Raw genomic sequence first — 22,632 nt, 5'->3', positions numbered from 1 at the left:
AATGTCACTAAGGAAGTTATGAAGTTTTCTGAGCAGTGAAGAAAAGCTGCCAGAGCAGGTAATAGGGTATTGTCAATGATATACATTAATTTTGCTAGTAGGAAAAAGATGATTATCCCCTTGTAGAAGGCAATGGTCAGTTTGTACACTTGCTAGAATGAGTACAGAGAAATGCAAAAAGATTGGTAAGAGGAACAAAATGGGTGCTGTTATCAAGAAAGGCTTAAGTGCCGAAAGCTGCAGCAAATGGAGACTACGCATCTGCGAGGTGATTTCACCGAAGTGTATATGGCCTTGAATGGATTGAGCAGCCTGAATGCTGATGGGATTCTTCGGCTTACTCAGATTACAAATCTGAAGGGGGGGGGGACACAGATTCAAATTGAGGAAATTTGAATCTGTGGCCCCCCCATCTATTCCACAAATTGTAGAATAGATGTGCGGAAGTTTTCCTTTAGCCAGCAAGTAGTTGACTGCTGGAACAGACTTCCATCTCATGTTGTGAAAATTGATAGCTTAAATAAATTTAAGGCTGAACTAGACAAACATTTGGAGTGACTGGATGGGAACTTTTTTTTTTAATTTTGGCTGATGTTGTATAAGCTTGCTTTATTGCATCATATGCCTGAGATAATGCTAATGTCATTAAGGAAGATAAGAAACAGAAGTGGCCCAACCCTGATCGACCCTACTTTCTACACTTGTCCAACTTGAAGTATGTTCTATTTATCACTAACATCTGTTATCTTGCAGAGTAGTCATAAATGCCCTTTATCTAAGGAGCTTGCGACTGATCCGAATTTGTTCAAACTCATGATAATTAACTAGACTGACTGAACAAGACTCTCCCCCCCCCCCAAACAAACCTGTACAGTGATCTATTAAGGATACTATTCCCTTTTTTTTTTTAGTGAAAACCCCAAACACTAGAGGTATTAGAACCTACAGTACTTAGTACCGTGTTTGGGGTGGAGGTTAAAAGCAAAACAGAATGCAAATTGACTTGCTGCAGGCAACACTTAAACATATTGCTGCAGGCAATGTATTTATGTGTTTCACCAGGTTAATAAAAAAATGAAGAACAGTCCGAGAATAGTAACGTAATTTTCGAGGGTGTGTTTTGTCACTTATACTTAAGAGGGAAATGTGTTTTGAAGACTATGCTGAAGTGGACATGGACATCAAATATTTTTTTTTTTTTTTTTTTATGAGAACCCCAAACACGAGAGGTATTAGAACCTATAGTACTTAGTACCGTGTTTGGGGTGGAGGTTGAGAAGACGAAAGAAGATATTTGTTGACATTGGACTTGAACTTCTGTAGATTGTAATTTTCAGGAAATACGTATGAAGGGAGGTTGTTCCAGAAAATGGCAGTTGAATGAATAAATGAGGAAGATGAAAAGTTAGTTCTGTGGGTTTGAAGTTGGACAGTAAATGGATGTTGGCTGGTGGCGGCACGTGTTCAGACTGTTTTGAAAGAGAGAGCGGGAATTATAGAAGCCAATTCAGAAGAACAGTGCCCATGGAAGTATCTGTAGAAGAGGCATGCAGCAGAAACAGTACGTCTATGAGAAAGCGAGTGGAGAGACTCTGTTAGAGATGAATCATTAATTAACCTAACTGCCCTCTTCTGAATGGAATCTAGAAGCCTGAGTTGGGAAGAAAAGTAATGTCGAGAGCAAAAGAAATAATGCTTCCTCTGCAACTAAAAACCAAGTTTTTGGGGGTACCCCCCCCCCCAGATGTGGAAACAATATTCCCGTGGTAGGGCAGATTTGCGATTTGTACAGAGAGAGAGAGAGAGAGAGAGAGAGAGAGAGAGAGAGAGAGAGAGAGAGAGAGAGAACAGCTGTTTGGAAGAAAAGTAATGCCGAGAGCAAAAGAAATAATGCTTCCTCTGCAACTAAAAACCAAGTTTTTTAGATGCAGAGGAAGCAATATTTGTAATGTGCTTGAGCCAAGAGAGATTAGAAGTCAGGGTAATCCCCAAAAGAGATAAATGTCATTTTGCCTAGAAATCGGAGTGTCACCAAAGATAAGCAAAGGAGCAGAAGAATCCTTTTTGCGAGATATAAGACAAGACTGAATTTTAGAAGGATTGAAATCAACTAAGTTGTCTTTGCCCCACTGGAGAATTACCCGGAGATCAGCATTTAAGGAATTGGTAGAGGATATTCGAGAAGTTGAAGCTGATTGAGCAGGGAAATGTTTTTCAAAATGGAAAGTGGAATGCAATGTGCTATCATCGGAAAAACTATGAATAGGATTTACAGTCCATGGAAGAAGGTCATTAATATACAAGAGGAAAAGAGTAGGGAAAAGAACTGAACCTTCGGGGACACTAGCATTAGTGGAGAAGTCAGAAGACAGAGAGCCATCTACCATCACCTTCAGTGAACGATCAGAGAGAAAACTGGATAACCAATTACAAAAAAACAGTTGGAAAACCATAATATGGTAGCTTGTTTAGAAGGCCTTTATGCCAAACATGATCAGAAGCCTTGGAGATGTCAAGAGCGACTGCTTGTGTTTCACCAAACTTTTCCAAAATCAGAACTGACTGTCACTTCTGTCACTGGCAATTCTCACTGTATGAATGATGTTTAAGCATTCCCATTACCTGTATTTCTAAATTATTGGTCAGTATTGGATATAGCAAATAAGTGGTTAGAAAGTGTTACAAGTGAATGTTCTTAGAATTGAAAGTAGGTCAACCCAAAATCTTGGATGTAGTAAAACTAGGGATTAACAGACGGATCACACTTTTAATAAATACTGTATACTGTACACATGCATCTAAAAAGGAACCCATTTCTGAGGGATATAATTACTCATATATCCTTCATGTAATGTAAATTGCAACTATGTCTGCTTAAGAGTAAAGGCTACTTTACTGAGAAAAATACAGACCGGATCATTTCCAAGAAAGAGTACAAATTTCGGTGAATTTTGGAGACATTGGCGAAGTGCACCTTATTCGTGAATTAAAAGTGTCAAAAGACAACTAATAAACATTTTTTCTAAAAAAACCTTTAAGAATTTAAATGCATAACACAATACAGTGTATTTAAAATATATATAGATGTGTAGGAAATAGTCCGAAATGTTTGGAAATAACAATTCGTTACGATTATTTGTATCTGAACCGAGTCCAAACATCCTTCTTGTTACAAAGGCCGAAGCCCAGGCACGTGCAGACCTCTACTGTATACTTAATCAGAGATTCTACAATCTTAGCAAAGTCAAATTCACTGTCTTTAGTTGCACAACATATCTTTCCCACCTCCTCTGTGGATCTGTTTGATATTAGCATTTCTCCAGTCCAGGGTGATCTCGGAATCTAATGACAAACTCAACATCCTGATGCATTTACATGCAGTCTTTACAGTATAACAATGTATACCATCTAATCCTTGATCTACTCAGCTTCACTCAGCTTCTCTTTGTCACAAAAAAATATAATAATAAATAAAAAATAATTATATGGGTCAAAATTGACATTGATGTCACACTGGTCGATTATCTTTTATTTTATTTATTTATTATTTTTTTTAATTTACATTTAATGGCCTCTGTACCACTTGTAGTCAGCTATGCCAATTAGAGATTAACATACCTTGGAACCTCAGTATGGAATTTTTTTCATGTAATGGCCAGAATTTGAATAAAATAGAGGAACAGCAAAAAATTTTATGAAGAATATTATAAATTTATAGTAGCATAAAAAGCTATTCTTAATTCAGAATGTAATTATACCTACCAATAAGGCTGTTCCAAATTAACTTGAATACCAGCTGATTAAGAAATGTTGATATAGAGACTAATTCTTCAAGAGTGAAGGGCTTTTGTTGTTCATACATCTCTACATCATCTAAAATACTGTAACAAAAGGTTAGATAGACAATTAAACAAATTCACAAATTAAGGAATGATGTAGAAAACCTCATCTTATCAAAAGATGACAATATAATTAGTTTATACATCATATATTTAATATTAATATAAAATATTGGCAATGCATATCATCCATGTTTAGCACATGTGATGCCACCTGTGATCACTGCCATAGGGGAAAAAACCTTTCTCTTAACACCATATGAAGGATTGAATACTTAATCATGGAAAAAGTTATGGAAAAAAACCTTTCTCTTAACACCATACGGAAAAAAACTAGGTTCAAGTCTTATCTAGACAGAAGGGGAACTTTTATGGGCATTTAACATAGCTTTATCTCTTTGGCTGACAAAGTTGGACTCTATTGAGGACTGCTAGACAAAAACAGCTCAAGTTTTCCACTCAATCTGGGATTATATCTACCAAATCGGTATTTTTGTCCAAATGAACATGATAATAAACATATATAGTTACCAATAAACTCTCGTAAAGCTGGAGATTTTATAATTTTTATCAGAAAAAAAGAGGAAAGAGGGTTCTTTTTTTTCCCCTTTAAAGATGCAGCCATTGGATTGTTTACTGGCACATTATGCTTTCAAACATTAGTGCACCTAGGATATTTTTGTTTATGGATTTCTATCCTGGAGTGTGCATGCGACAGACAACACCAACTCATTATGATTATTTCAAGAAAGTTACTGTAAGCAGACCTTTACCTCCACAGAAATATTGTAGAGGTAAAAGTCTAAAAGTTTTGTTTATAACAATGGACCTGTCATCTAGACTTTGCTATCAGTAGCATTTGCAAGGTTTGTTTCATCAGAAAATGATGATCTGATTGGTTTGGTTTGGAATTGGAGTCATTAACACAATAGCTGGATCTATAATGCACCTGGCTTACAAGAGATGATACAGTATTTTTGTATCTAAAGTTCAAATCCTTTAGAACTTTACCACTAAATATAGTAACTATAACTGGTGGCAAAAGGTATTTTGTAAGTATTAAAAAGCAATCTGTAGGTATTAAAAGACATCCACAATATTGTTTTGATCAGTTAAGATCCTTTAATTTTGAGCATGAAGTTTCCATGGCTATTTAAGAGTGTTCCAAAATTTTATGACATTATTCTTCAAACTGGAGACAAATATTGGACAGCTTGTATTATGGCAGAGGTGGAATCTAGGAGTTTGGTAGTTGTTGGCGCATAAGCTTCTGTGGCCAGAATGCACCTCCCAAGGTTTTTGCAGTACTTTGATCCAAGCCCGAGGCAGGAATCAAACCTGCGACCTTTGGGTTGCCAGGCAGGCACTTTACTCACCCGGCTAGCCCGGTCGGCGAATCTAGGAGTGTTTTCAGCTCTGAATAAGGACAAATGGGTAAGGAATGTATCCTGATCTGTAACCTAGCAAGAATGATCTCAACTTGTCCCATTTTTAATTGCCACAGTTTGTTAACTTATTCTTGCCACTGTTTTATACCCTGGAATGGGTGACTGACTATAAATCAGTCAAACATTCTGGGGTACGAAACAGTGGCAATTAATGTGTTATCTATTCTGCAGGATGCATGGATTGTTGCAGTTGCATCTTTTGTTGCTTTAGCTGTTTGTTCATTTCTGGTGATTCCAACATATCCTGGGATCTAACAGAATCTGTGGTAGAAACTAGGTGTTAGTGGTGTATACATTTCTTATGGCACTGAGAGAGAGAATCTGTGGACGTTATATTGCTTGAAATTGAACAGTATAATTTTCATTTGGGAGTTATTGGGTAAAACTGACAGTTGAGTACTGTCAGTTTTGGTTCTCTGCTTTTTTCAGCCATCAGGGTAAATCTGAGTACAGTATCAGACTTCATATGCTGAATGCAACCGATGGAAATTTACTTTAGATAAAGACATAAGGCAATGCTCAGGCCACGCATTGAGTCTGTGTACAGGTCTGGAGACCTAATTTTAGGAAGGATGTGGAGTTGCTTGAGCAAGTACAGAGAAGGGCAATAAGATTGGTGAGTGGAACAGAGGGGGGGGGGAGTCCGCTAACCAAGAAAGGCTTAAGTTCTGCAAACTTTAGCATTAGCATCAGCCAAAAAAAAAAAAAAAACTTCCACTTCACCCCTCCGTTCGTTCGAAATACCTGTCCAGCTGAGCCTTAAATTTATTTAGGCTATCAACTTCCACAACAAGGGATGGAAGTCTGCTCCACCAACCAACTACCCACTGGCTAAAGGCAAATTTCTGCACATCTATCCTACATTTGTCTTTCCTCAATTTGAATTCATGCCCTCTCAGGTGATTATTCTGAGCAAGAGACAGAATCCCATCAGCATTGAGCATGTTCAAACCATTCAAGGCTTTATACACCTCTAGAGAGAGAGCGAGCAAGCCTAGGCGTAGAAACGCAGGTATGTACAGTATCACTAAGTAAAAGATAAAAACATTACTGTATTTAAAATGAAAAATAAAAGATGATAAAAATTTAAAAAGATTATAAAAATAAATTATAAAGATGATAAAAAGATTAGAAATGTTAAAAAATATTCTTAATAAATATATGGCGGACATATGACCAGATCGACTTACGACTTGTCAGTCAGAACAGAAGTCGGTTGAAAGTCGACAACCAACTGTACTTGTGTTTCACTGAACCTTTCCATTGAATTAGTCCATAAATGGGTAACATAAGCCAAAACATCACCAGTGGATTGACACTGACGGAATCCATACTGGCGATCGTTGATCAGACGGAAGGTTTCTAGGTAGTTTAAGAGTTGGCGGTTAATTGATTTCTCCATTACTTTAGAAAGAGTAGAAGTAATTGCAATGGGACGATAATTGGATGGGAGGGATTTGTCACCCTTTTTAGGAACTGGCTGGATATGAGAAATTCTAAGCAGAAGGAAAAACACCTTTGGAATAAGAAAGTGAAAAAAGGAGGCAAAGAATAGGAGTAAGTTCAGGAGCACAGGTTTTGAGAACAAGTGGAGAAATACCATCGGGACGTGGAGCTTTCTTAGCATCAAGATTCATCAAAATCCTTCTGACATCGTTTTGACAGAAGACCACAGGAGGCATTGAATGGAGCATGTTGGGAATGGTGGGAGGTGTTTTACCAAGATCATTAATATATGAGTTGGAAGAAAAATGGGATGCTAGCAGGTCAGCTTTATCCTTGACTGAAGCGACAACAAAACCATCTGGTTTTGACAGAGGTGAGAGCAGAGATGGGCAAAAGTTGCGGCCAATAGCTTTGGCAAGGGACCAGAATGCTCGGCTACCATTAGGGCAAGAAGCAAGTTTTATACTCTTAGCCTGTTCAAACTCTAGTTTGGACTGATTAATAACTGCTTTAACACAGCCCATATATTTACTTGTTCCACTATGATGTGGAACAAGTAAATATATGTGCTTTACATATATTACAAATAGCAGTCCTAGACATCTCCATTACCTTGCTTTCCAGGCTGCTGCTCATTCTAATAGAAGCAGCGCAAGAATAATTTTTGCCTCTGCCAGCAGTTACTGTTAATCTGTTAGTCCGTGTATGCCCCCCAAGCTAGCAGTTTTCCGATCCACCTCACACTGCCTCGATAGCATCAGCAAATATTCTTGCACCCTTTCTATTTAATTGTACCCGATCCCTATAGAAGCGGTTCGAGCCCGTCACCACCAAATACGGAGGATGCAGAAAGGTCAAGGGAATGATCACCGCATATTCCCGGAGCAATATGGCCTTAGTTGCTAATGCTCCTAAAAACCAAATAACAAACAACAACAACCCTATAGAAGCAGTCTATAGAAGCAGTCTCTCCTGTCAACAAGTACAGACTAGGCTGAAAAAAATTCTACCCCTTGAGCCTTGCACAATCTCTCCAGGGCCGAATTGATTAACAAGGCTCTCATATATCCCTTCCTCTCATGTCTGGGCAGAATTGCAGACACTCACATTCAACTCTGACTTGGGACTTTTTTTTCAACATTGACTTGTACTTGTTGAGTAAATCTGCAGATCTCTTACTCTTAATGTCATTAGTTCCAACATGTACAACAATATCACCTTTTGTGCCTTTAAAAGATGATATCTGCTCTACATCATCAACTTTTGTCCCTGGCAGACATACCCTGGTCCTGTTCCACCTGTTCTTCTTGCTTAGTGTATTCCCTGTCTCCCTGACAATAGAGTCATCAACAATAACTAGTTCCTTTGGGACCAGCACATTCTGCCTTGGAGATTGCCTCTGTTTTGCCTGATGCACAGGAGTGAGCTCTGTCATTGAGCTGAGCAGCTGAGAGCTTGATGGGGCCCTCATTAATTTCTTCAAGGGCATTTACCCTACCTCAAGCTCTCACAGATGCCCATCAGATCTTGATAATGTTCTTCAGCAGTGCCAGAACATGTGGTTTATGCACGATGGTGCACCAGCACATTTTGCTCAAGTTGTGAATTGGTATCTAACTAGAAGGTATGGTCAATGGTGGATAGGTAGAGGTGGGCTTCTAATGTCGCCTCCCAGATCACCAGACTTAACTTCTATGGATTTTTGTATCCGAGGATCATGTAAAAAGCTTGGTGTACACTTCTGACATTAACACAGTTGAGGAATTGCATTGTCGGGTTGAAGGAGCCTTTCAGCAAATCAGTAATTACCCAGGAATGCCTGAGAAGATTTGCAACTCAATGCAGAGAAGACTACAAAGCTGTGTACGGATGCAAGGAAAGCATTTTGAACACCTTTTGTAACCTGTAAAATCCTGTGGTGTTGAAACCAAAAATTAAAAATGTATTATCTTATGTTTAATAAAACCACCCTTAGCAAAGGATTCACAACTTTTTGCTAAACTAGTGCTCCCACAGTCAGTGGCGGTTCTTAACAGAAAATGTACATTATCTCAAACGGTTCATTTGCTGCCCGATGTTCACTGGGACCTTTTTATTTATTTTAGTTTGTACTTTTTACCTTTAAATTATTGGCCATCATTTTTGGAACACCCTGTATACAATAAATAATTCTATTTACATGTTCATCGAGCATTTCTTTTTTTGATCCAATCAATTCAGCAAGTACGGTTGAGTGCTGCACAAGCATGTAGGGGACATTCCGACATTTAGCGTTCTGCGAAACGTAACCCTTACATAAGTTGGGGAGTTCCTGTATATGATATCAGAATTATTTTTTGCATCCAGTTCCTTGGTTGTTGAAATCATAGTATCCAATCAGATTGGTTAGACAAGCTCACCCCTTAATAAATCCATGCTGTGACTGCAGTATACAGCCACTCCCTGACTTATCTAAGGGTTGTGTTCTGCGGAATTTTACGTAAGTTGAATTTTACATAAGTCGGAATTTCTCTAAATGCTTGTGCAGCACTCGCAATTGTGTGTGCTGAATTTGATTGAAGCAAAAAAGGAGGTGTTCGACGAGCATGTAAATAGAATTATTTATTCAATTTTTTTTATCTCATGTGCAGGAAAAATTACAAAAGTGTACAAAATTACAAAAAGAGAGAGGAGACAGGCATAACATCAGCAAGTTTTACCTGTTGAGTATTGTTGCCAGAATTAACTCTCCAGCTGATAAGCACGCCACTGCAGAAGTTGAGGGCTGTGGAGATTTAGAAGCGGTTTTTCCCAACACAGCACAATTTCTCTGCTGCTGTATAATCAGCACTGGCAATTTCACCGCATACTTTAATGTTTTGAAAACCAGCGTGATGCTTGAACCACCTTTTAAATCTATTAGACCACCCGTTGCTCGCCATGAATTTGGCTTCAGGTTCGTCATATTTATCCTTAATATCTTCATAAATACTTCTTGTTTTTGCTTGAATGGCCATTGGACTCAAGGGCACTCGCTTCTGAATTTGATTTTACATCCATATTATTAATATCTTTTCCGTCTTCGTCATAGCACCTGGATGCTGTTTTGTGATCAGTGTTTATCTTAAATGCGTTGATCCTTTAACATGTTCTTTTATACGCGCACTGTCCCTTAAAATAGTATTCACTGTTGAAGCAGCAAGACCTAATTCTGTGCAATAGATGACAAACTTTGTCTTGCTTCATACTTCTTAATTAATCATCTTCATTTCTAAATCAATTTTGTTTCGTTTCCTAGCACTGCCAGCACTTGCACTTTCTGTTGGTCCCTTCACCATTGCAATAAGTAAATAAGTATGAACAGAAGATTCTGAAAATTTATTTGTTTTTTATATGATTGAAGATTTCAGTGAAGGGGAAACTCATTTCACCATAATACCGTAATGTAAAAACCCACAGAATTCCAGTTACTGGTATTATCGCAAATGCAATAAGATCGAGTTTACTACCCGTTTATAATAGATTGTGCTAACAGAAAAGCCCAATAAACCGGAAAGTGCAAATTGTTTTTATTGTTTTGTAGTAGTGACCTCCAGAAGTGCATTTTAGACAAATATCACAAAAGCGTTCAAAATTGATTCCTATAATGGTACATATGTTAACGATGAAAGTGTAGTGCAATTTCCATTAAAAAAAATGACCTCTTAGAGAGATAAATAGTTTAGTTACATAGTGAAAATTTCATCTTCTGAGGTCTTGGATCGAATTACCAAAAAAAAAAAAAATGTTTTGGGTTCACATTATGATATTTTCACAATATTTATTAGCATTAATGCTAATGCCTATCAGATCACCTCACCGGTGCCTAGTCTACAGACACTGTAATTTGAAAAACTAAAGCCTTTCTTCGTAAAAGCAACTCTTTGTTCCATTCACTAATCTTGTTGCCCTTCTCTGTACTCGTTCCAACAGCTCTACATCCTTCTTGAAATGAGGTCTCCAGACCTGTATACAGTACTCAAGGTGTGGCCTCACCATTGCCTTATACAAGGGAATAATCACCTCCTTATCCCTGCTAGAAAAATTCCTGTATATCATTGATAAGGCACCATGAGCTACTCTTGCAGCCCGTTTGCACTGCTCAGAGAACTTCATATCAACCTGCACAATTACCTCCACATCCTTTTCATTCTCTACCACTGTCAGTGCAGTACCACAGAGGTGATACGTTGCTCTGAGGTTGCAGTTTCCCATATGTAGTACTTTACATTTGTCAATGTTAAACTTCATTTGCCACCTCTCAGCCCATCTACTCAACCTTTCCAGATCCTGTTGCAGTAGCATAGCATCAGTAGTATCCTTAACAACCCTCCCAACCTTTGTATTGTCTGCAAACTTGGACATTAAGCTTGATATACCATCATCAATATCATTTATAAATACAGAAAACAATAATGGACCCAACACTGAACCCTGAGGGACTCCACTAATAACATTAGTCCTAACTTATAACAGTTGGCGACCAGGCACCTGCAAGATGATCTGATTGAGGTGTATAAGGCCTTGAACGGGTTGAGCAAGCTTAAGGCTCTGAGCGGCATCTCAGAGTCTAATAAACCTCAATCAGGTTACCTACGAAGTTCCTGATTGCAAAGCTCTGTAGCCCACATAATCGGGGTCTTTCCTTGTACAGTTGCTTCTTGCCGATCCCACCATTTCTGTTTCCTGTCTTTCAACGCTTTCAAGAAGCACAATGTCTTTTTTTCAGATGAGGTTGAACACAGTATTCCAAATGAGGTAACTGTAAGCAATTGCTTTAAAAAGTAGGGTTATAACTTCGCCATCTTTACAAGATAATGTTTGATAAATCATCGATTGGACGCCTGGGCTTTGCAGGTTGCTTGTTCAAAAAATTTTATATCTGTCCATATCATAACTCCCTCCACTGTTTTAATTCAACTCAACCAAGTGTATATTTTCCAAGTGTAAGACCCTGCATTTTGCTGCATTACAACACAGCTGTAGCTGACCATCTCTGAAGTCATTTCGATCGCTGGATGGTTGCAGGGCAGAAGGTTGTGATGAATGGGTAATCATTAACGACTCTACCAATTTTTACGCCGTCCAAAATTTTTGACATCATGCCTTCTATCCCTTTAGCGATGTCATTTATGAAATGAGAAATAACAGTGTTTCCAAGAACCAATATTAGGGGATTCCACTCCTGAGGTTATGCCAATTTGAAGAATACCCATTAATCACAACCTTCTGCCCTGCAACCACCCAGCAATCCACCTTAGAATCTTTCCAATAATCCAAACCTTTTCCAGCTTATATAATAACCTCTCAGGAATGACTGAATCAAATGCTTTGCTAAAATCCAAACAAACTAAGTCAAAATTGTTCCCTACATTCAACTCATGAGTAACTGTATCAAAATAGCCTACTAAGTTAGTTAAGCATGATTAACCAAATGTTAAGCCATGTTGTGTGTCCTTTAGAATGCTATATCTACTAAAATGTCCCTGGATTGCACTCTTAATCATTGCCTCTAAGATTTTCCCTACCACTGAAGTCAGACTAACCACTTTGTATTTATTATCCTTAGAACCACTTTTATGCATTGGCGACATGGTGGCACTTCTCCAATCCAAAGGAATCCCCCCCCCAAGTCCAAAGATACCCTCAAAATTAACCTCAATGGCTCAATACACTCCCAAGCAGTCTGCCTAAAATTTATCACATACGTGCCATCAACATCGGAAGCCTTACTTGCCATTATGCTCAAAAGTTTTTTTTAATAAAGAGTGACCTGTAATTACAAAATCACTAATTTCATATGGCTCAGCCTCACTCACACAGCCTCTTCTCAGCATGTCTTCATAACTTGGTAAAAACAATAGTGCCAATGCTAGATGGTCCAGATGGACTTTATCTTGGTAGCATATTAAAAGGCTTTGTTTCCATAAGAGGCATCTCAAAAGGTTTTCAAAGCTACAGTAGTGGTTTCTGTCCTTACTTTTTTGCAGCATTATCAGCCAGGAGACACGGTGGGATGTTCCTCAAACCAAGTGGGGTATACTGCAGTGTACGAGGATCTGCAATTTTAAAGTACCTGGTCATGCTGAATCTTGAGCTGGTGCATCATAATGAAATTATGATTTTTTAGTGCCAGGTATAATCAGAGTAGTATACATCTATCTGCCCCCCACTTAGTTGCCAACAAGACTTTTAGACTTTCAGGATGTTTGCCTTCATTAGACATGTAATGAGTTGCTGTTGTTGTTGTTATGGGGGTTTCATGGTGCATAAGCTACTTGGCTATAATGCGTCTATTCGTTTATTATACAAAGGAAATCAGAAAGGTTCTTAATCAGAAAAGATTAAAAATTCCAGTTTGCTTGAGGAAGCAGAAAAATTCCGAAATATTGGCTTTGTCACCAATCAAATTCTCTAGAGTTATTGATGAAGGTTAACCAGCAATTGCAGGGCTGAAATTCTGTCTTTTTTATAATAGGGGTAATCAAGAAGAATGTGTTTAACAGTCATATTTATATAACAATGTGGACACTGGTGGATCATCTCCTATAAGTAAATGAAGGTGGGTTAGGTGAGTACAGTGGTACCTTGGTTTGCGAGCATAATTCGTTCCAGAAACTTGCTTGTAATCCAAAGCACTCGTATATCAAAGCGAATTTCCCCATAAGAAATAATGGAAACCCAGATGACTCGTTCCAAAACTCAAAAATATTCATATAAAAATGATTAATACAAAATACATATATACCCTTTTTTATATTTTTAATATTTAAATTTAATATACATAAAGCAATTGAATTTATTAATTATTGGGTAGGACGACTTTCACTGTCACTAACGGAATTCACTGCTATCTGTTGACTCTTTCTTTTTGTGCAACTTTAACAAGGAACCTATCCAATGACACTTGCTTTTGCCTCCTTTTGAGGAGTTCACGGAAATATGATATTGCATTGTCATTAAACAGATTCATCGCTCGCACTGCCACAGCCTTACTCGGGTGGTGCTTTTCTACAAAATTTTGCACTGTTTCCGACATTTTACACACCTCCCTAATCTCATTTGAAGAGAGGGATGTCCGTTTTTTGATCCTCCTCCTCAGACGAGATCTCCTCCATAACCTCTTGCTGTTGCTCGCGATGCAGATCCATCAGTTTGTTGGTGGTAAACTCCTGGCCATGTTCCTCCACCAGCTCTTGAATGTCATCATTCACCTCCAGTCCCATGGTCTTCCCCAAGGACACAATTTCATCGACAACTGGCAGCTCCTGTTCATGAGCAAACCCCTCAATGCAATCAGACCACAGTTTTCTCCAAGCAGAATTGAGGGTTCTCTTGGTGACCTCATCCCAGGCTTTATCGATGATCTTCAGGCAGTTTACGATGTGGAAATGATTTTTCCAAAACTCTCGAAGGGTAAGGTTAGTTCCTTTGGTCACCTCGCAGCATCGCTGAAATAGTGCCTTGATGTAAAGCTTTTTAAAGTTCGAAATGACCTGCTGATCCATGGGCTGGAGTAATGGAGTAGTGCTGGAAGGAAGGAACTTGACCTTAATGAACTTGAATTCTTCCAGTAATTCATCCTCAAGGCCTGGAGAATGAGCATTATCCATAACCAGCAAGACTTTGAGTGGCAATTTTTTTTCTAAAAGGTATTCACTGCAGGACCGAAGACCTCATTGATCCACTCAATGAACAAGATACGAGTGACCCAAGCCTTGCTGTTGGACCTCCATATAACGTTTAAATGGCTCTTCTGCACCTTGCATTTCTTGAAGGCTCGTGGATCCTCAGAATGATACAAGAGCAGGGGCTTGACTTTAAAATCACCGCTTGCATTAGCACACAGCAAGAGGGTGAGATGGTCTTTCATGGGCTTGTGACCGAGCATTGCATTCTCTTTTGCTGTAATGTAGGTCCTCTTTGGCGTCTTTTTCCAAAAAAAGCCCTGTCTCATCGCAATTGTTACCCTGTCTCAAATGCGACAGCTAACACTCGGAAACCATGCGCTTCTGGAACTCGGCAACGAATGCCTCAGCTGCCTTAGCGTCCGAACTCGCAGCCTCTCCGTGCCTCACAACACTATGGATGCCACTTCTCTTAAAGTTATTAAATCATCCCCTGCTCGCCTTCTTCGTTTTCTGTAGATGTACCTGGCAGTTTACTTACGAGGTCAGCGTACAAGGCCTTTCCCTTCTCACAGATCAAGTTCTCGGTCACAGTATCACCTGCTAGTTGCTTCTCGTTTATCCACACCAAAAGCAACTTTTCTACATCTTCCAGAATACGTGGCCGTTGCTTTGATACTCTCATGACTCCTTTTGCTACATCTAGCCCCCTTAGTTCTTCTTTCTTCTTTAATACTGTGCAAATCGTTGACGTAGACTTCTTATAAAATCTTGTGATGGTGGCCACTTGCATACCTTGTTCGTGCTTCCCAATGATTTCCTTCTTAACTTCTACCATAATCATCTCCTTCTTACCGCCTTCCTTTTCAACAATTTTCTTCATTGGGGCCATTGTCATAGCACTGTTAATAAAGAACAGTCACTACATTTGGACATAAAATAAAAAAAAAAAATGCTTTACACACATACACGTGGTCACAATGCTAGCACAAATGTTGACTATACGAATGAGGTATGCCGACTGAGACCGAGCATGCGAGACGATTACCCACAATCCCGAGTGGCTTGTGATCACGTGAAGCTCGGCAGACAAAGCGTATAGGTAATACTCGTATTGCAAGACCTCGCTCGTTTATCAAGTTAAAATTTATTAAAAATTTTCACTCATCTTGCAAAACACTCGCAGACCAAGTTATTCGCAATCCAAGGTACCACTGTATGACCTATTTTTGCTCTTGAAAGGATAACTTCTTCTCGTCTTGATGCATGGACACTAGAGTGCCAGATTTTCGGATCCTGTTTAATCTGAAAGAGTATTATTATTAGTTTGAGAATGCCATAGTGCTGCCCATTCTGATATGCAGCATGAATCATTAGTGCATAGTCTGATGCTGGAACAGGGATATTGATTAAATCTAAAGTGGTTGGATTTTTTGCAGCATTATCGGCCAGTTCATTGCCCAAAATAACAGAATGTGCTGATATCCAACAGAAGGTGACTAGTTGGTGGTGTTCTTCAATCTGCAGTAATTTCATTAATAACAGGGTAAACTTTATCTGAGGAATTACACAATGCCTTGATTGAGCTGAGGGAATCAGTGTAAATTAGATTTTAAAGGCCGGTCAGAAGAGAGAATTTGTAAAGCTAGTTTAACTGCGAATAATTCAGCTGAAAAGATACTGAATTCAGATGGAAGGGATGCTGACAATTGTATTTGGAAACACTGCAGCTGCTCCAATGTTTGAATTGGATTTAAAGCCATCTGTGTATATTGGTAAAAAATCAATATATCTTTGCGTATGAACTACATGAAGTTGTCTGATATTTGATGCTTGCAAAATATTCTTTCCCAATTGATAGAGGTAAGTGTTACAGGTAGGTATAGGAGGTGGAACCTATAGTGGTTAAGTACAAATTGCTACCTGTTGTACGGAATGGATGGAAACATTCCAGAAATGCATTAGTTCAAGAAGGCGAAGACCAGCTGGTTTTACTATGCTAGGTTTATTTCTGTACAGATTTTCTAAAGGTGGATTGAAAAGGTATGACTGAATGGGATGCAAGGCACAACTTAGTATCTTGACAGAGTACTTCAGCAATAGCGATTTCCTAAGTAAAGATAGCGGGGGCTCGTGAGCATCAATGTAAAGGCTGTGTGCTGGCAATGTTCTGAATGCACCAAGTGCAATCCTCAGTGAACTGGATCAAGCCAGCGTAATGCACTCTTTCCGACAGAATCATAAATGGGAGCTCAATAATGAAGATGGGACCTAATTAATGCCCTGTATAATCGAAGTAGGGAGGTACAATCTGCACCCCAGGTTAGTGCTCTAAGTATGTTTATCTTTTTTTAGACAGGTTGTACGTAATTTTTTAATGTGCTCTAAGAAATTTAGCTTGTTGTCCATGATTAATCCTAGAAATCTGATGTTATTAGCTACTAGGATGGAGATATTAGATATGAAGTTCAGGATCCGGATGAAACTTGCGTTGTCTACAAAAATGGATAGCAACTGTTTTCTGCTATGAAAGTCTATAGCCGTTGATGATGGCCCATTGCTGTATTTTATTTAGTGATATCTGAAGCTGCCATTCAACAGATCTCACATTTTGGGAATGACAGGAGATGGAAAAGTCATCTGCATAAAGGTAAGTCTCTATTGTAGTTGGAAGTTGTTTAATGATAGAATCTATTCTAAGAGTGAAAAAGAGTGGCACTCAGTACTGGTCACTGTGGAACGCCTTCTTTCTGAATGAACATTGCAGAAAGGGCATGCTGGTATCGAACTTGATCTAGAATGTAGAAAATTATTCCCAAATATAGGAAGGTTATCCCGCAGACCAAGAGAGTAAAGATCTTTTAGTATTCCATGCTAGATGCCATTACTAGATGTTTGTCTTTAACAAAGGCATTACGAATGGCAAATTCAGCCTTAACCATAAGGTCCAAGCATGACCTGTTTCGACGAAAGCCATATTGACTATTGCTCATTAACCATTCTGACTCAATGATCCAGACAAGTCTACTGTGGACAATTTTTTCTAGAATTTTGCTGAGGCAGCTTGAGAGGGATATTGGTCTATAGCTATGGGGATTGGTTGGATCTTTTCCAGGCTTTAGGAAAGCCAAAACAGTAGAATGATGCCAAGATGCTGGATAAACATTTTCTAGAAAAATACAGTTGTAAAAAATCAGGAGGAGGTGTCATGCTACAACATCTTTGTCACCAAGTTGTTGTAGCATGACAGAATAGATCCCATCTGGTCTGGCAGCACCATTGTGGGCTGTTCCAATGGCATGCAAGAGTTTGGAATATAATAGAATTGGACAGTTTGGAAGTTAACAGAATGCTGTTCTGCAGTGTTTTTAATTCTTTGAAATGATGGAGTATAGTATTAAGCTGATGCCACTTAAAATATCAACAAATGTGTTGTCCAAAGTATTTGCAATATCCAAAGGACAAGACAGATCTCGCCCATTACAGGACAGGATTGGAGAAGGTATGGTAGGAAACTTACCAGCTGTAATTATTTTCCATATTATTTTGGTGTCAATATTTTTGTTCATGCTTTATGCAAAACGGGTCCAGGATTCTTTCTTGGCTTGCCTTTGTATGAAACATGCTTTTGCCTTCAATTTCTTATAATTAATGTGGTCGGACATTGCCAAAAAATATTCCAGGCTTTATTTTTAGCTTTGCTTTGGTGCAACCCTGATTCCACCAGTATTTATAATGTTTTTGGCATGGCGGATCAGATAGTGGTATTGTGTGTTGAGCCAAATTTAGAAGGTGCGATGTGATGTAATTTGTCACATTATCAATAGGTTGGAGATGGATTTTTTCTTCATCAAGAGCAATTGATGACTGAAATTTTGCCCAATTTGCACAGACAAATTTTCATTTGCAGGGTTCAGTTGAAGGAGTCTGTGCTATCAAAAAGTTTCATACTATTGTAAAGTGGTCACTGCCCATACGATTATTTAATACGTACCACTCTATGGTCGGGGCCAGTACAGGAGAACAATTGCTCAGGTGTGTCCAGTTGGGAGCGCTGTATTTGTGTGGGTTCACTATTAAGTATGGTGAGATTTAGTGCCTCTAAAAAGCTTTCAATTAGTCGACCCCATTATCTAATTTAGTAGCACCCCATAAGGGGTGGTGACCATTAAAGTCCCTCTAATATACAGAGAGGTGGAGGTATCTGTATTAAGAGGTCTTCAAGATCTTTTAAAGAGTAAGTATGGTTTGGTGGTAGGTAGATTGAGAGAAGTGTTATTGCAATGTGGAGAATTATACGAACAGCAACGGCTTCAATTTCCATTTGAAGTGGTATAGGTTTAGTTGGGATCTCCGAATTAACTAGATTGTCTTACCACCATGGGCAGCATTAGCTATATTTCGATCACTTTGATAAAGACTATACAACAGACTCTCAATTTTCCGGGATAGATGGTAAAAAACAAATCCCGGATAATTGATTTCCCAGTTAATCCAAAAATGCAAAAGTCCCCAACATACATAAGAGATACATTCCAGGACTTCTTACTTCGTCGAGTTTTACATAACTCGGGAATGACTAATAACAGATTGCTACTATATTATTATTGACAAATCTCAATTCCACGCGATACTTGTTAATGTTTGGCCATTTTCATACATCCTTATTAGTTTAATTTTCTGATCCAAATCGACGGCCTTCCTTTTGTTGATAGATTTACTAGTAGCGCTGTCACTTATTCTCTTAGTCAGCACCATGATAACGGTCAAAATGAAATTTTCTGAAAAGAACTTCACAGGGTTAAGGGGGAAACACACTACTATCACCTCACACGAACTCACATTTTACTAAAGCACATTTCTGGAGGTCACTGCCATTAAACAATTTGCACCTTCTAGGTTACTCTGTTCATGCATCTAATTATAAACGGGTAGTAAACTCGATCTTATTGCATTTGCGATAATACCGATAGCTGGAATTGTGTGGGTTTTTACCTTATTACAGTGTCCCCTTCACTGAAATCTTCAGTCATATAAAAAAAAAAATAAATAAAATAAATAAATAAATTGTAAGAATCTTCTCTTCTTTCCTATTTTTTTGCTTGTTACTCCGTATCTCACATGAGCAATTTGTGCGTGCCATGATCGTCATTATTGATTGTTTATTTTATTTATTTATTTATTTATTATTTTTGTTTGTTTTAAATTTTACAATTCTAAAAAAAAAAAAAAAAAAAAAAAAATTTATGTAAAACCGTAGTTGCGTAAGTCGGGGACTTACTGTATTGAAAACCGTTTGGCAACCTACATAAAAAATATGCTGATAGATAAAAAAACGAAAAAACTTACCACACACTACTCACGTGTCCAATACGATGCTTCCCTTTATTTTTTGCGATGTCAATTTTAAGTCTATAGCTTTCCTATATTTTTTTACGATGTTGCACATGGTTTGGTCACCAACATTATAATGGTTCCTGGGATTTAACAGATGCACTGTTTTCAAACTTTTGAATAATTTCAAGTTTTTGTTTAACAGAAAATGCAACTGTTTTGCGTTTACCCATAATTTTTGCGATTTCTAAACAAAAACAAAAAAAAAAAATTACTATAAAAAAAATTCTGACATCCGACATAAATAACGAAACAAAAAAATTTGTCCTTTTGCGCTACAACAGAACACAAACAATCGATGCGATGCACTAAAACAAACTAAACATTTGGTGTCTCTCTCTCTCTTTTTTTTTTTTTTTTTTTTTTGAGCAGCAGGTGTGAAGACAGTTGGTTTGTTTGTTGTTTGGTTTTTAGAAGCATTAGCAACTAAGGCCATATTGCTCCGGGGATATGCAGTGGTCATTCCCTGACCTTTCCGCATCCTCTGTATTTGGTGGTCACGGGCTTGAACCCCAGTCTAATCAAGAAGCGTGTGCTACGCACTGCTGCTCCTGCCCACCTGGCTACGGAGGCACCCGAAGAAGAAGAAGACAGCGGGGATTGCGAGATAATAGGTACACTAATCTCCCAATGACGACTTATAATGCCGCTTGTCGCTTATTAACGACTTGAAAAATATATGTTTATACCTATTCTAGTTATTACTTGAATTTTTTGATTTCTGGTTGATTTTTTTTTTAAAATTTGGAGTCTTGAAGTATCCCGGTTAATCGAGAGTCAGCTGTAGTTCTTTATCGAAGGAGAAATTTGCAAGGTTAGGTACATTTCCTGAAGACAAAGGACAACTGGCGAATAACGATTAATTAGATCTTGGATATCGTCTGTATTGCAACGAAAGCCTCTGCAGTTCCATTGTAAATTACAATGGCATTATATGTGTTTAGTTGATGGAGCTGATTTTGACTGCTTTTTGAAGGTGACTGGTTTATGATCCAATTTTTGTCTTTTTTTTAGGAAAACTGGCTGACCAGTGTCCATTTCTTCTTTTGGCATGGATTTATAAAACAGGATCTTCCTGTATAGATGTGCCAGCTGTGTTCATGGTTGTGTCCTGAATATTTTTCACAGTATTTGAGTTTGTAATACGAGATGTGGTAGCAATCACTGGAGGAGGAAGAGGTGCCGCTGGTATTGTCAGAGGAGTATTATTTGCTTGGTATGTGTTCTTGGATTGTTGCTTGTGTACAGTTGGTTGGAGCTCAGAGAGGACATTTCTAGCCCAATCAGAAATTGATTTATTAGTAGGATTTTGATTTTATTTGATATTTTATTGGCGCATTAGCTTCCAAGGCTATAATGCGCCAAGACCACTTATTAGTAGGAACTGTGACATCAGTTTGAACGGATACTGCTTGATATTTTTTTACAGCATTTGCATAGGTAATATTTTGGTTTATAGTTGGTGCAACTAGTTTTCTCGCTTCTTGGTAACTGACTTTGTTCTCAACCTTGTATTCTACGAGGGTGGTTCAATAAAGAATCGCCCTGACCTAGCTGCAGAGGTGCTAGCCTGTTGATTCTTGGCACAGGTTTTAGTCCTTCTCTACATAGCCACCATGCAGATTTACACATTTTTCTCATCGATGGATGAGGCTACGGATACCGTTTTTGTAGAAGTGGTGAGGTTGGTCTTTGAACCATGACTCTGTTGCAGAAATGAGTGTCTCGTCGTCAGGGAAGTGGGTCCCCCGAAGAAATGATTTGAGGAAAGGAAACAAGAAGTCCGATGGTGCAAGATTGGGTGAGTAGGCTGGATGGCACAGTATATCATATCCACAAGTTGCTGCATCGTTGTTGCAATTTCAGAAGTGTGAACTGGGCCATTTTCTTGAATCATTCTCACACCTTTGGACAGCATGCCACACCTACATGTTTTGATTTTCTCCCGTAATTTTGTAAGTTGGCATAATAGGCACCTGTAATTGTTCTACCTTTTGGCAGGTAATCAGTCATTATTACACCTTTCTCATCCCAAAATACTGTCAGCAAGACCTTTCCTGATGACGCTTGGACCCTTGCCTTCTTGGGGGAGGGGGAACCATTCCATGGACTGCTTTTTACTTTCAGGGTTGAAATGATGTATCCAACTTTCATCCTGAGTGTTCAGACGAGAGGAAAAAGTCTTCCCCATTTTTTTGCACAGGGCTAACAACTCTTGTGATTTCTGTTGTCGATCAGCCTTCTGGAAACCAGTCAATAATCGGGGAATCCATCTTGCGCTCAATTTCTGTAAATGAAGTTGGTGGGGAAAGATGTTTCAACGGTGCCAATTCACGCACAGATATCCGGCGATCTTCCATGATTAACAACTCCACTTTTCTGATTGTGCTGTCATTAATGGCTGAATGGGGATGACCTGGAATGGGCTCAGTCTACCGATGTCCGACCACACCTAAACTGTCTATGCCAGTGCTTCACAATGCCACAGGATGGGGCTTCATCCTTATATACAGCAGTCGTGATTTCTCCTAAAGAAATTCACGAGGATTTCTTTAGGAGATTTCACCTTCAAGAACAGATACCAGATTCAGCCCTGGCTTCAACTTTGTGCATGATGCTACTCTGTCACACGTCCAGCTCTGTAAGAGAAAAACAATTTAAGACACAGTGCTGAAATTTTACACCTTTAGTACAGAGATATGTATGATGCTACACACAAAATATCATGACTCTGTGATATGTGGAAGTAGGTGAGGGCGATTCTTCATTGAACCACCCTCAAACTATTTTTTCTCTGTTTTCCACTTTTCACGTTTTGGAATATGCAGGAGAGTCATGAATTTGGACAGGTCATTTTTG

The 22,632-nt window shown here is 38.6% G+C and overlaps 1 protein-coding gene across 3 annotated transcripts in view; it reads right to left on the bottom strand.

Annotated features, from left to right (window-relative positions):
- LOC150076551 (ubiquitin-protein ligase E3B) overlaps positions 1-22,632 on the bottom strand; it is a 711,739-nt gene that overhangs the window by 247,993 nt on the left and 441,114 nt on the right. For all 3 annotated transcript variants that reach the window (XM_090387665.1, XM_090387666.1, XM_090387667.1), the window contains one exon: positions 3,763-3,881. In XM_090387665.1, coding sequence (XP_090243791.1) covers positions 3,763-3,881 — 119 coding nt within the window. The remainder of the gene's footprint in view (positions 1-3,762; positions 3,882-22,632) is intronic.

This window comes from Mastigoproctus giganteus, chromosome 13 (genome assembly GCF_048544385.1).
Source record: "Mastigoproctus giganteus isolate SK-2022 chromosome 13, ASM4854438v1, whole genome shotgun sequence".
NCBI lineage: Eukaryota > Metazoa > Arthropoda > Arachnida > Uropygi > Thelyphonidae > Mastigoproctus > Mastigoproctus giganteus.
This window is presented reverse-complemented; position numbering and strand designations above follow the sequence as displayed.